The sequence below is a fragment of the Canis lupus genome, chromosome 5 (genome assembly GCF_003254725.2).
Source record: "Canis lupus dingo isolate Sandy chromosome 5, ASM325472v2, whole genome shotgun sequence".
Lineage (NCBI taxonomy): Eukaryota > Metazoa > Chordata > Mammalia > Carnivora > Canidae > Canis > Canis lupus.
In genome coordinates this window covers 19,192,892-19,206,466 of record NC_064247.1, presented here as the reverse complement: position 1 = coordinate 19,206,466, position 13,575 = coordinate 19,192,892, and the positions used below count along the sequence as shown (strand labels likewise).

General features: G+C 49.1%; 1 protein-coding gene across 5 annotated transcripts in view; it reads left to right on the top strand.

Annotated features, from left to right (window-relative positions):
* Positions 1 to 13,575, top strand: part of ZBTB16 (zinc finger and BTB domain containing 16) — a 187,989-nt gene that overhangs the window by 82,190 nt on the left and 92,224 nt on the right. For all 5 annotated transcript variants that reach the window (XM_025465477.3, XM_049109945.1, XM_035717123.2 and 2 more), the window contains one exon: positions 11,239 to 11,336. In XM_025465477.3, coding sequence (XP_025321262.1) covers positions 11,239 to 11,336 — 98 coding nt within the window. The remainder of the gene's footprint in view (positions 1 to 11,238; positions 11,337 to 13,575) is intronic.

Genomic DNA, 13,575 nt, shown 5'->3' with positions numbered 1-13,575 from the left:
ACATACACATGCACACCGTCTGCTTTCCTCTTTGCCTGTGTGCGTGCCATGCACACACACACACACACAGCCCCTCGTGCACTGGGTGTGGACACCAACTCTAAGCCTCCTCTGTGTGGCTCTCCCTCCCTCTGCCACCAACCCCTGTCCTTTTCACACAAAGCTCCCTGTTGGGAAAACTCATAATTTTTACACCACACAGTCTTGACTGGCCATTGCTGGAATTACTGTCTCTTTGAAGTGCTTTCTGCTGGGGCATTTACAGGCCGTTTTAATTACCTGCAGCTTGCAAGAGGCCTTGCTCTGTCCCAGCCTTTGTTTGTTTGTTCTTTGCAAGGAGTCTGCAGAAAGGAATACGGCTGCCTTCTTTTTGCAGAGAAAGAAGAGAGGGGCAAAGAGAAGTTTGGGGGAGCCCTTAGCACAACTGCCCCCCGAAGCCGGTTCCAGGACACCCTGCTCCCCTCGAACAAGCTGAGGAAGGGAAGCCGGCCCTTGCTTTTGGCTTGCCCATGCTTCCCGTGGTGGTTTCCAGTGCCGTAGGTCTCTCTCCTGGGCTTGTTTGTGTGTGTGTTTTGGTTTTAAGTATTATTAAATATATTTTCAGGCTTCCTGTCACAGACAGTGGGGCTGTCAAATAAACCTCCCCTCTGTGCTGACCAAATCAGAGTCAGCTGCCGCCGAGCTGGGATCCTGCTCATATTTTTTCAACTAAATCTGTTTAAGGAGCGTGTGTTATTAAATTCTTGAGCCTGGACATGGGGTGGAGGGTAGGGGTTGAAATCTCATGCGAAAGCAGAAGGTAGCGCCCGCTTTGAAAGCTGTCTGGGTTTTTCCTTTTCTTGTCTTAATTTTTCATTCGGTGCTCTCTCTCTGGAATGAACTAAATATAAATAGCCTTCTTTGGGATTCCTGTTAAACACAAGTGTGGCATGTCATGTCTGTAGACGGAGATGCTAGTTTACCGGAGGAGCCTTGGAAATGAATCCCTTTCTCTGCTGGCTTCTACAGCAGAAGGAATCTTCATTCATATTTATTCATTTAGTCCAAAAATGTACTGAGAAATCGGAACCCTCATACATTGCTGATGGGAGTATAAAATTGTGCAGCTGCCTTAGAAAACAGGCTGGCAGTTAAAAGGTTAAGCATAGAGGTACCAGATGAGCCAGGGGGCTCCGCTCCTAGGCCTCTACCCAGCAGAAGTGAAACGTATGTCCTTTTGCCCTTATTACAAGGGCTCCACTGTATTACAATAGCTCTTATTACCAGAGCTCTTACAGAGCTATGCCCTCTTACAAGATAAAACTTGTAAGCAAATGTTGATAGCACATTATTCATGGTAGGTCTGGTATATCCATACAATGGAATATTATGTTGCAATAAAAAGGAAGTGCAGACACCTGCTTACCGTGTGGCTGAATCTTACATTATGCTAAGTGGAAGAAGCCAGACATAAAAGGCTGCACGTACTGTATGATTCCATTTATATGAAATGTTCAGAAGAGGCAAATCCATAGAGGCAGATAGCAGATGAGGGGTTGCCAGAGACTGGGGGAGTGAGGGGAATGGGGAGTGACTGCCAGTAGGTGTGGGGTTTCTTTTTGGGGTGATGAAAATATTCTGGAAGTAGGTAGTGGTGGTGGTTGTGCAGCTCTGCGACTGTACTAAACACCACCAAGTGGTAGACTTTCAGAGTGAATTTTGTGGTATGTGGATATCTCAGTGAAAGCGTGACATGAAAACAATGGTGGTGAAGCCTGCTCGGTACCAGGGAGCACCGTGCCAGGCTCTGAGGATGCAGGAGGGGTGTCTCCTTTCTGGTGGCCTGCAGTCTAGGGCAGGTGAAGAACCCTGCCGGGAAACCCCGTGCACACCTGTGAGCTGTGTTAAGGGCTCTGAAGGGAACCGATGAAGTGCAGTAATGCAGAGTGGTGTTGATGTATACGCCGCCCAGACGGACTGCCGTGTAAGTGCACTTTGACTTTTCCAGAGCCCTGCACATAGTAGTTGCATCACGAGGCAGTGTAAATAGCGAGCCGCAGTGGGGGATGAGGGTGGTGTGCCTCCCCTGAGTCTTCTCTGTAGGAGGTTATAAAGTTGTCTCTCGAGACTCCACCTGTCTGTGGACTCTAGGTGCCATCATTGGGCTTCTCTGTTTTCCTAGTGGCTTCTCTGTTCTAGCTTCTCTCTGATTAGGGTCAAGTGAATCCTGGATGTCCTCTTCACACCCACTTCCTGTGCCTTTTACCAGGAGGCTCTGGGAGGACTTTATAGGTGGGATGGATAGTGTCTCTGCAGGTGGGTCCTTGTGCATGTGGATCCTGAGATGAGGTGAGGTTGGGCCTCAGTTTCCTCATCCATAAAGCGGGGGCAGCACTTTCTTCTTCCCCAACCATCAGGCAGTTGAGGGGATTCTCAGCAAGCCCTTTCAAAGTCGAATGTGATCTAGAAATACATGTGCATTATTATTCCAAAACCTCAGTGGACTAGATTTCCTTTCTATATTTTTCAGGAAGAAAGAAGAAAAGAGGTGGATATCTATTTTGGTTTTTTTTACCTTTTGCTTCATTACAATGAGAGTAACTCCCATAATGTAATTTGGTGTCCAGACGGGTTCACCTGCCCAGTCTCTCACCTTAGGTTCATAACAGAGGTTGGGAATGATGGCTCTCACAGCACAGAATCCTCATAGGAAAGTGATTTTAATTTTCAGCGTACCAAAGCAGAAAGAATGAGGCAATATCTATTAAGGAGATTTTCAGAGGGCTTTAATTTGAAAAGAACTTCCTTAGGTCCTGATAAACCTGGGGTATTTCGCACAGTCTCTGAGGATCCATGGCTGGGCGGTGGGATTTGAAGGCAGGTAGCATTGCAGCTTCGTGGCTGGAGTGAGAGCATGTAAAAATGAGCCCAGATTACCAGGAGACAATGCTGCGTCCTCATGCCCAGGCAACACAGGAAGATAAAGGAGGAATCTGGAGCTTTCTGAAAACAGTTTTCCCAGAAATTGGCTATTTGTGCTGGTTGAAATGAAAGCCTCTTATGGGTGTGAGAGAGAAAAAGCAAAAACCCTGCTCATCCATAACCATGGTTCAGTTCCCTTATAGGGCCTTTTCGGATCTGGAGAGAATATTTTGGATTTATTTTTGTTTTCCTTGGGCTGACGTCACAAAGCATGCATCATGGTGCCCTGTTTTGGGTTTGGAAAAAGCTCTAAGAAGCTATAAATCATAAAGCATTTTACTATTTTTCCTCTTCCCTTTTCAAAAAGCACAACTTTTCTGCTTTCTTAAAAAAAAAAGGGAGAGAAAGAAAAAGAAAAACCTACAAAAGTGTGTATTGATCCCTTCCCCTCAGATCTTAACTGCTCAGGCTGTAATACCTTGCTTACATCTGCCAGGTTTTTGTGCAGTTTTGCAACATCTCCTTAATCCAGTGAGCATAAATAGAACATTTCAATCATATTTGGCTACCAGGAACTTCGCAGATAAGCACGCTAAGACCTTGTTGAAAGAGACTGTATGAGATTGTGTGTGATAAGATCATCCTATAGCCCGGTGCACAAATGAAAAACTTTTGTTCTTGGTAAAATTTGTTGATAGAGATATTTCAAATAAATGACTTACAAGAACTCAGTATTTTAAAACAAAGGACCCGTTACGTAACTGCCCCGAAGCCCAGGCCTCCTGGTGCTCAGCAGCCATGAAGACCCTTCTTAGAGCAGTTGCTGCAGGGAGATTAGCGTGTCCCTTTGTCATTTCTGACATGGTATTTTAACACTCACGTGGGCAGCCTTATCAGAAAGCACTGTACTTGGTGTGGTTATGGCCTTGGGGAATGCCATTGTCCTGCCCTGAATTTTCAAGGCTTGGGACAGCTACTTCCACTCGTTAGTCAATTCCAGGTTGGCCTTGATCCTAGGCCCATGCAGGATGCGTGGTCTTCTTCTAAGAGCTCCAATGGAGGCCTTCTCTTTTGGACAGTAGGGACAACTGTTCTTGGATTGATACATGTTTGTGTGTGTATGTGTGTGTGTTGGAAGTGTGTGTGTGTGTGTGTGTGTGTGTGTGTGTGCTGTTTTTACCTCTGGTTTTCTTTTTGAATTTCCTTCTGTGTGTGTTCATTCATTCAGTGAAAATGCACTGAGTCTCTCCTGAGTTCTGGGCTCTGCTCGATGATGGAGGCTGAGGGGGCTGAATCTGGGATGGATCCTTCAGGGAAGGCGGTTATAATCTGGTGAGCACAGGCCCCTGTCAGCCCCACAGCCTTTCAGTGTTGTAAACCTGATTGGAAAGGACCTAAGAAATCATCTACTCAATCCCTGCATTGCTGCAGAGGGCATAAAGTGCAATCTCCAGAGGGTAAGTGGTTTGACCAAGGTCATTTGATGGTTACTGGCAGAGCTTAGAGAGAACACTGGGTGTCCTGCCCCCAGAACAGGATCTCAGCCAGCGTGCTACACTTTGATTCTCGAGTCTTGAGAAAACATGCCTTCTTTGCTATTCTGTCCCCCACCCTTTAAAAGTCTCCAGAGCAACCAAATGGCAACCAAACAGTTTTCCAGAGCTCCACTGGCCTGGCTTCCCAGGAGAGGGGCACACGCTGTGCGTCCTGGCCACCTGCCCCCCCCCCCCCATTCCTGCAGCACATAAGGCGTTAACTAGCACTCTGTTAGTTCATGGTTGTGCTTTTTAATCTGTTGTTTGAAATCCTTGCCTTTTATTGGTATATTTACTTTATGGCATACATAAAGAGCTATATTAAAAAATAAATTGTGTTGTAAAAGCATTCGGTAATGTTTATTAATATTGACTAGTCAGGGAGCAACGAACTCTATTGCTACAAGGATAATTTGTGGTAATACCAGCTAAGCATTCACAGCTTGTCCAATGACTGTCTAATCTCAACATTAAAAAAAAAAAAAGTGGGTAGAAGGATAATTTCCCTTATGCCTTGAGAAAATGAAAGTGACCCACTCCCTAGCCAAGATTAGAACTATTCTCTTTTCTGCCTTGGGGGTTCTAGGCCTCCTTACCGATGCCAGGCTATCTCAGGGCTCATCCCTTTGTCATGGGACAGTTGATGACTGCTTCGTTAGCAGTTGCTTCTCACATGTCTACTCTGGCTGTCTGCATCTCTGATGAGGGTTTGGAGGCAGAGATTAGAGACCTCTTACCCGTCCTTGAGGAGCTTATAGCTTTGAAGAACTGATAAATGGCATAGTCTTAAGTAAGTCATGGACTTGACATTTGAAGATAGTATATAAGGAGAATGATATCGGGTGTGACTTATGACCCACTCGGACTGGAATCTGTCACTGCTGGTAGCATGAAGAGGCATTCCTTGGGACAGGATAGTGTCACCCTTAGAGAGTAGGGAACATTCCCTGAATATCCCAGATGCCCTGGTTTAGCGAGGAGGTCTCTAGTAAAACAGGCTCTGTTCACAGAGTATCCCATCCTCACAAAAAGGCATGTGTAGAAAGTACAGGAGATTGGACCAAATATGAGAACACCTTGAAATCTCCTGGAAGTTGCCTTTGGGAGGAAATTCCTGATGGCCTGGTAACTTTTCATTCATCCCTTCTTTGGATTGGAGCTCAGAACACACTAGCAATTGGACCTTCCTTCTGCCATTTGAATTAAAGGTCAACGGACATGGAAGGTGTGTTTTGAACTTCAGAGTCTTAGAGGAAAGAGTAAGCTCGCTGCCGAAGTCTGTAAGCTCTTTCCTCTCTTGGTTCTGTTTCTTCTGGGAGAGGCAAGCAAGGCCAGGGTGAGGTTCTCTGACGACTGGGCTTAGGAATCATTTGTTGTTTTCGAGACTGAAAGAACATTGGCGTCCTCTGTGAAGGGATTGGCTTCCTACCATGCCCACATGTGGACACGCGGCATCATGCCAGATCCTACTCAAGAGAGGAGGTTTGATGGTGGCTGGATTCCCTTGGTTAGAAGAGGATCCTGGAGAAAGAATATTGATTCCCATGTTGGCAGCAGACTTTTGAGAGAAGAGAGTCATTTAGACGTTGGTTTGGATCTCACTCTCAGGATGCCCTCCCTGTCTCATCCATGCCTGTTCTGAGTACCGTTTGAGGCCCAGAATAGGTCAAGTTGATGGTCAAAGGATCTGAAAGCAAAAGCCCCCAGCGTCAGGGTGGCTTCTGCATGGGGGACAGCTCAGATGAAGGAGGGGGTGAGTTGGAAGGACTGTGACATGAGCCACACTGGCCAGAGCCAAGTGTTGGTTCAGTGCATGGGATCAGTTAAGCTGAGAATAAGGAAAACATTGCCTTATAAAAACCCTTATAGGGTGGATTCCCCACCTGATTTTTCAAAGATGGGTAGTTCCCTCTCACTTGCTTGCCCCATTGACAAACTCCAGTGCTCTGTGTTGACCTGTCCAGCAAAACTCACAGACAAACACTTTCAGATCCCCAGGAGCAGAGGGATGGAGGGAGGGAGGGATTGTAGCCAGTGGGTTATTGGGACTGAATTCCCTCTCTAAACCTTCTTGCCCATTGGTCTGCTTTGACTGCTCTTGTCTCTGGCCAGAGGAACTTGAGCAGAAATGGAACATTGGTAGTTTGGGGCCAGGAACCCCTCTGTCAGGCAAGCCCTGCTGCTGGCTCTTCTCCTGGCATTCTCCCTTTGGCCCTCAGCTCTGTGGGATGGAGACAGGCTGAGCTTTTCCGGCAGAGAGTGGATTCAAAAGGCAGTCTTAGGGAGCCCTGTTATGGTCGGCTCTGTCTGGAGGCTGAGTGTGAGGAGGACAGAGTACGGCATGAGTTGCTCCTGGCTGCTACTCCTCCTGCTGTTGTGTTCTGAGGCAGGCTGGGGAGATGAAGGCTCTTCTTGAGAATGAAGGGCTGGTCTGAAGCTCAGGCTTTATGTGGCTATGAAAGAGGAGCCATTGGCTTTCCTCATGAGGACTACGGGAGCCATAGGACAGAGTCCAGCTCTGTGTTGGAGCTCTTGTGCTTAGAATACCATTGAAGATGGGAAGAGGGATGCCTTGACCCCCACATGAGATGGAGGAACTGGTTTAGCAGCATTGAGCAATCCCTTCTGACGCTAGACCCTATGAAGAAAAGGAGAATTCAACAGGACTTCTGCCTTGATATAGTTTATAGTCCAGAGCGGATGGAATCTAAGAATTGTCCTACTTCCAGTGGTACAGAGACAGCTTGGTTTGACTAGCGAGGGTTGTGTGGTTGAGAATCAGTGAGAAGGAATGAGTCTCTCTAGTTACTTGTTAAAGGGTTCAGATTTGCTTAGCTCTAATTTCTCATAATGATTTAGCTCTCTTGAGCTAGAAACCTGCTAAAGGTCCATTTTTTCCTTTGTCTTTTTGGATATGATTGAAAATCGGTTATGATCCTGGTGGGTTTAGCCAGTGGGCTGATGGTGGGCTGTGCTGGGACAGCAATGCTGTAGGGGATTAGGGGTTGGGTTGTGGTGGAGAGCCTGAGCCCGCTCCCCGGGAGTGCATGGCGAGGACCTGATGGGCCCTCCAGCAAGCATAGAGTGGAGGTGCTTGGGCCATGCTGGAACTGGGTTACTTTCAAGATGCTGTTCAGCAATGTTGCTGCTTCTCAGAGGAGGGGAGTGTGAAAACCAAGAGAGTATGCAGAAAGGTGCAAAGATGTCCCCAGATGCCCTCCTTTCCTGTGCTGCTGTGGAGGCTGGTGACCTCAGATGGCCATGAGCAGTTAGACCTTGCGAAAAGACAAGACCAGACTGGGAAATGATGCATGTGAGGAGGATGGAGGTGAACAGAACTTGCATTTTAATCAAAATCAGTGGCATGAGGTCATGAGAGTGGTGGTGGTGGTGGGGCTGTGGTCTCCAGAGGGGAGAGACCAGGAGTTCATACAAATTTGCACTTCTGCTCAGAAACCAGTTGGAATTCTGTTTCCTTGATGGTCATTCTGCAGACTGTGCCACAGAGAGTCTGCCAGTAGCCAAGTCTCTTGAACACACTCAGATTCTTCACCACTTCCTTTTTCTGCAAGTTAGAAGTGTCTACCTTTCTACATCTGTCTCTTGGTGTTCTGAACAATAATGGAGGACAGGAGCAAACCAGTGCTGGGCTCTACTCAACTCCTAGGCTTGGGAAGTGCTTTTTCTCTCCTGAACTTCATGTGCTTTGCTCTTGTCTCCCTGCCAACGGGGTAGGACCTTTGTCCTTGTACTGCGCATGGATCACATGGATGTCACACCCACCTCTGGTAATCTGTGTGGGGCACTGAGTTAGTGGGTCAGGTGCAGAGCAGTATCCTTGCACCAAGGGTTGGACAGGATAGGGCATCTGTGTCTCTGAAGGCTAGGAAATGTGTGGCAGCAGAATGGTCCCAAAGAAAGCCTGCAATGGGTTCCAGAAGTTTCTTTCATTGAAAGATAGACCACAAGTGAATAAAGGAGGTAACTCAGGTCATCTGGCTTAGAAGTTTTTAAAATGACCAGATTTCTGGGGTTGGGTGTCCATTTTTGCTTGGCTTGTCCTAGCCTGACTGCCTACACATCATGGGACATCCCACAGTGGGACGTGGCTCAGAGAGAGTAATAGTGCCCTACAGGGGAATACCTTGGAAGCTCGGTAAAAGGGTAAAATACGGTTCCATAAGGGATCTTAGACATCACCCACATCATTTTACAGGTGAAAAAATGCAGAGAGGTTGTTATAGCATGATTTGTCCCAGGTCATAAAATAAGTTAATGGCCATGTCAGGCTGAGGATCTGGGTCTTCTGGTTGCTTGCCTGGCATTCTTCCCTGTACCCTGCTACCTCTGTAGTAAAGGGCAAGAGCGGTATCACCTTTCATACCATGCTGATCTAGTGGGCCAAGGAGCTGCTCTCCCCAATTGCCAGGCACATCCATTCACATCCAGAAAAAAGACAGTGGGGTTACCCAGAAAGTGTTCATCAAGGTGAAAGATTTGGTCTGGAGCCCTCAGGGAGAAGAGATGGGAATTCAAGGATAGGGTTGGGGATGCTTATCTTAGTGGTGGCTGCTGATGCCAGAAGACTGGTCACTACCGTGTCCTTTTGGAAAATAAATCTGAGTGGGTATTGATCCACCTCAAGCTACCGCCTGAGAGGTGGGCACTCCTGAAAGCTAAGAAATCCCTAGTGTAGAAAAGATGACCACGAATGAGGGGGAAACCCATCCACTGCCATCTACCACACCTGACCATGAGTGTGTGCAAGAGGGTCCCCTGCTGAACCATGTGTGAGTTGAGCTTTTGCTGTTCCACAGAACATCTATGAGAAGAGCAAACATCTGCCATCCTGGGTAAGTGACAGGAAGACTGTCTCTCATGTGTGTACATGCACACATACACTCTCAGTTGCTGGGGTGCATGTTTAAAAACATGGTTGGCCCAGAATGCTATTAGGACATGTCCCAGTGTCCAGCATTGTGAAATATATTTGGAGTGAAGAATGTTCAGTTAAAATGTTCTGTACTGTTGCTATTTCTCAATTGGGTTGGATCAGCCAGGGCCAGGAGTAAGATAATAGGGGGGTGGGGTCCATTACAGTGTCAGGGATGAGGGTGTGTGTGTGTGTGTGTGTGTGTGTGTGAGATTGAGAAATTATTTGTTGCCTTTGGCAAGGAGGTAAAGGGAAAGCGAGCAAACAAAACATTGTGTGATTGAGAAAGAGTTCTGTGAAGGGGACTGGGCGTGTGGCCGGGGCATGCTGTCTTCAAGCATCGTGGCCCATATAGACCATGGTGCTCGCCGAGGCCCACCTGGGGGCCTGCATGGATTTGACTTACCACTGGCTTCTCCTTAAGGGATTTGGAAGGTGGTGGCAGTGGGTGCCTTGGTTCAGTTATTGTGGCCTGCGCTCCCAGGCTCAGATCTCAGTGTTGCTGGTTGGAGTGTATAGTATTTCCCCTCCATGCTCAGGATCTTCTCAGTATCAGGATCAGCCGCTCTCAAACCCTTCACTGTGGTCTTGGCCCATCACTACCTGGTGGCAATAGGTTGTTGCTCTAAGGGGACCTCGTAGGCTCTACTCCCTGCCCTCCCACCATCAGCTCCTGCTTCTGGCTGCCGTTGCCTTGCCCTGTTCCTAAGGGCAAGGCACGGAAATGGGGGTGGAGGTGGATCTTGGATCTGGCAGTGGCAAGTAAGGGCCTGAGAGAGTGTGGGTGGGAAGAAAGTCAGCGTTCCGGGCCAGATGGCCCACATGCCAGCCAGCAGCTCAGAGCCTCAGCGGCCTGCGGTGCACAGACCTTCTTCCCAGCCCTTGGCTCTCCGCTGGCCCGCCTGCTTCCCTGATCTTCTCCAGTTCCACTGCTGTCCTCTACCAGAGCAAGGCGGGGGCTTGGCAGGAAAGGGCCTGTGGGCACTTGTTCCCGGGACCTCTGTCTTCCTATGTGATCCTACGTGTCAGGCCCAAGTCACAGAATTGCAGTGTTGGTAAACTGAGATCAGGTGTGTGGAAGTACTTGCAAAGCCCAGAATGACATTTATAGAGTGATGCTACGTGGTTTCTGGAAATCTTTCTTTTGCCGGGGCTCCACCCCTGGCCAAAAACAGGGGGAAGAATGAAGCTAGGATTTCAGGGAAGGGCATGTATGTTAGGCACTCAGCACAGTGAATCCCTGAGAACATCTGGAGGCCCTGAGAGAGAAGCACTTATGTCCATAGAGCCAGTGAGTCATTACTGAGCTTCTTCAGAACTTACTGTGGTGCCAGTCACGCAGCAGGAGCCGGGGCTAGGAGAGAGGGAGGGTGCGGGTGTAGCCCTCCTGAATCTGATGGCGTCCTGGGGGAACTGGACACCTGCACAGTTGCAGCTCAGCGAGTCATGACATGGCCAAGGTAGGCAGAGGCCTGGCGGCCCCCATGTGAGATCAGTGCCAATTCAACAGTGAGCGCTATGTCCGACTGACCGTGCCGTCCATGCTGCTGCTTCCTTCTTGCCTTGAAATTGGATCTGATCCTTTTCCCCCTGGTCTCTGTGCCAGTGAGTAACGCAGTAGGAAGTGTCCCGTTCTTTAGCTCTTAGACAAGCTCCGGAGAAGACTCTTCCTTGGCAGCGGGCCATGGGAGGAGAGGCGCACTTTGGGCCATGTGAGCATGTAGGGATGGCTCATCCATGCCCACCTGCAGCAGCCATGCCATCCGTCTCCCTCCCTACTGCAAGGGTGGCCGCAGGACCCCCAGGTACAAGTGGGCTTGCCTTGCATCCAGCCAGAGCAGCCACAGCCTATCTTCTCTTTCCCTACAGGAAGCTGCACAGTGGCATGAAGACGTACGGGTGTGAGCTCTGCGGGAAGCGGTTCCTGGATAGTTTGCGACTGAGGATGCACTTACTGGCTCATTCAGGTAGGTGATGCTGCCCTGACTGGCCCGCTGGAGTGCAAGCAACTGCCTCCCGCCCACCTTCCCCCCCGCTCAGAGCAGGGGTGTCCCCGCTGCCAGCTGGTGCCTTTGGGCCACTATGCCCTGTGGATGCTCCCTACAGGTTCATGGAGCACAGACTGTCCTGGTGGTATGACTGTCCACACAAACCCTTGTCCTCATACTCTTGGGTTTCCTGAGGCATTGTGGGCACTTGAGTGATAGACTTTCCAAAGTAGACAACAGTTTTGTCAGCATGGCTGTGGTGGTGGCATTTGGTTCACCTGGCCTAAGGAATCTGACTCTTGGGTTTACATTCTACAGAAGTCCTTAATTCAATAGATACAGAAAGTCTAGAACACAGACTGAGTTCCAGTGTGCTGTCTTTTGCAAGTTAGTTTTATCCATTTCTAGTGGGGTCAGCTGTGTGGCTATGGGAACTTTTGCCTGTGTTGGGACAAAGCTGTTCTGCCCGGTGAGACACGGGAAATGGAGAAGCACCTAACTGCCAGCACCCCTGGGATTCTTGGTGGAGGGAAGGATTGCCAGGTCTGATGGTGCTTCTTTGAGGCCAGGGGGTCACCTGGGTGCAGTTGTAGAGGCCTGTAGACTTCCCTTCCAGGGCAATCCCTCTTCTCCTTCTGATGCCCTTCCTTTCAACCTTGGAGACCCATTTTGGGGAAGTGGCGAAGGCCTTCTTCTTCTGGTCAAGTGTTGATGTCTACTCCTCATCCCACATTACCTTTAGCATGTAGCCCCTCCAGCATTTGTGAGCTGAGCATGAGCTTTGGGGTTTGGCAGGTGTTCAGTCCTCGTCTGTAGTATGTGCTCTGTGACCTGGGGTGGATCTGTCTTCTGAACCCCATTTTCTACATCCATGAGGTACAGGTGTTGCTGAGCTCATATCAGGTTTTTTTTTTTTTTTTTAAAGAATTGGTGACATGATGTATGTGATGGGCATCTATAGTACCCGCCCTGGCATACAGGTGGTGTTTAGTAAACGTTAACTGCTTCTGCTTTGCTTTCCATTTCCCTAATTCTGGATCTGTGACCCTGGGGCACGTGCCCATCACTTTGCCACAGAAGCTTCTATCTGCTGGCTGTTTGTGCTCTGCCCTCCCATTTCCCAGTCAGTCGTGTAAAGGCTATTTGGTGCTTTATATGCTTCGGCCTGCCACAGTCTTTCTGCAGAGCCAGAGCCTGCGTGGCTGTGCATGGCATGGAATGCCCTCTCCTGGGCCTCCATGGCTCCTCCTTAAGTTCCCTAATCCTTTGTGCTTTCTGTCCTTCTCCGGTCCAGGGCCAGGGATTGTGTCACGCCAGGTGGCTGGCTGTCCCAGCTTGTGTACTCTGTCCCCACATCGATGTGTGTTCCGTTCCTCCTCCTTGCAGGGTCACCCACACCCACCTGGCTCCCCTGAACTGTCCTCATCCTGCCCACCTCTCCTACACTGGCCCAGAGCCCTCTGAGTCCAGACGCCCCCGTGTCCGGCATCTGCTTCCTTTGTTCAGTTTTTAAAAAAAAACTCACCTCGTATCTTTTTGTTTCCCTCTAGTCTTATAGGTCATTTGGGGTTCAGTGTGGAGTTTTGAAGCTATCTGCCAGCCAGCTTGGCCACCCCCCAAGTGCAGAGTGTGGGTCTTGCGTTTTAGGCTCTCGCTGCTGCGGGCCCCTGTGTGGTCTCTCACTGTGTGGTGCTGGACACTTCCATGCGGGTAATGCACTTTGCAGCCTGTGGTTAAAGCTTCCTTGCCCACTCCGGAACTTGGCCCAGTGAGCATCCTTTCTCCTTACCCGTTCCTTGAGTCCAGCACTCTAGCCAGACCCATCTACTTGTTGGTCTGTGCTGTGTGCAGACTGACACAGCTTGCTTCCTGAGCTCTGTGGCTTTGTTCATCCCATTCCCTCAGCTTGGAATAACCCTTCCTGAGTCTTGTCAGATCTACTAAGATCCCTTATGCAACGCCATCCTCCACATGTCCCCATCTTCAGCCAGGATCAGTCATGCCGCCTTCTAAGGTGTTTGTATGTCTTTATCTGGAGCTCTCCGGGCACAGTCTTTCCTCTTTGTCCTCTGGTTATTTATGGACTTGCCTTATCCCCCTACTTGGGAGGCCGGGAGAGAAATTTGGAAACCTACCTCCTGACCAAGATGCTGGGCAAGAAATGTAAGCTTTTCAGTATCCTCATCTGTAAGATGGGAGCATTCGACCCTCAGAAATG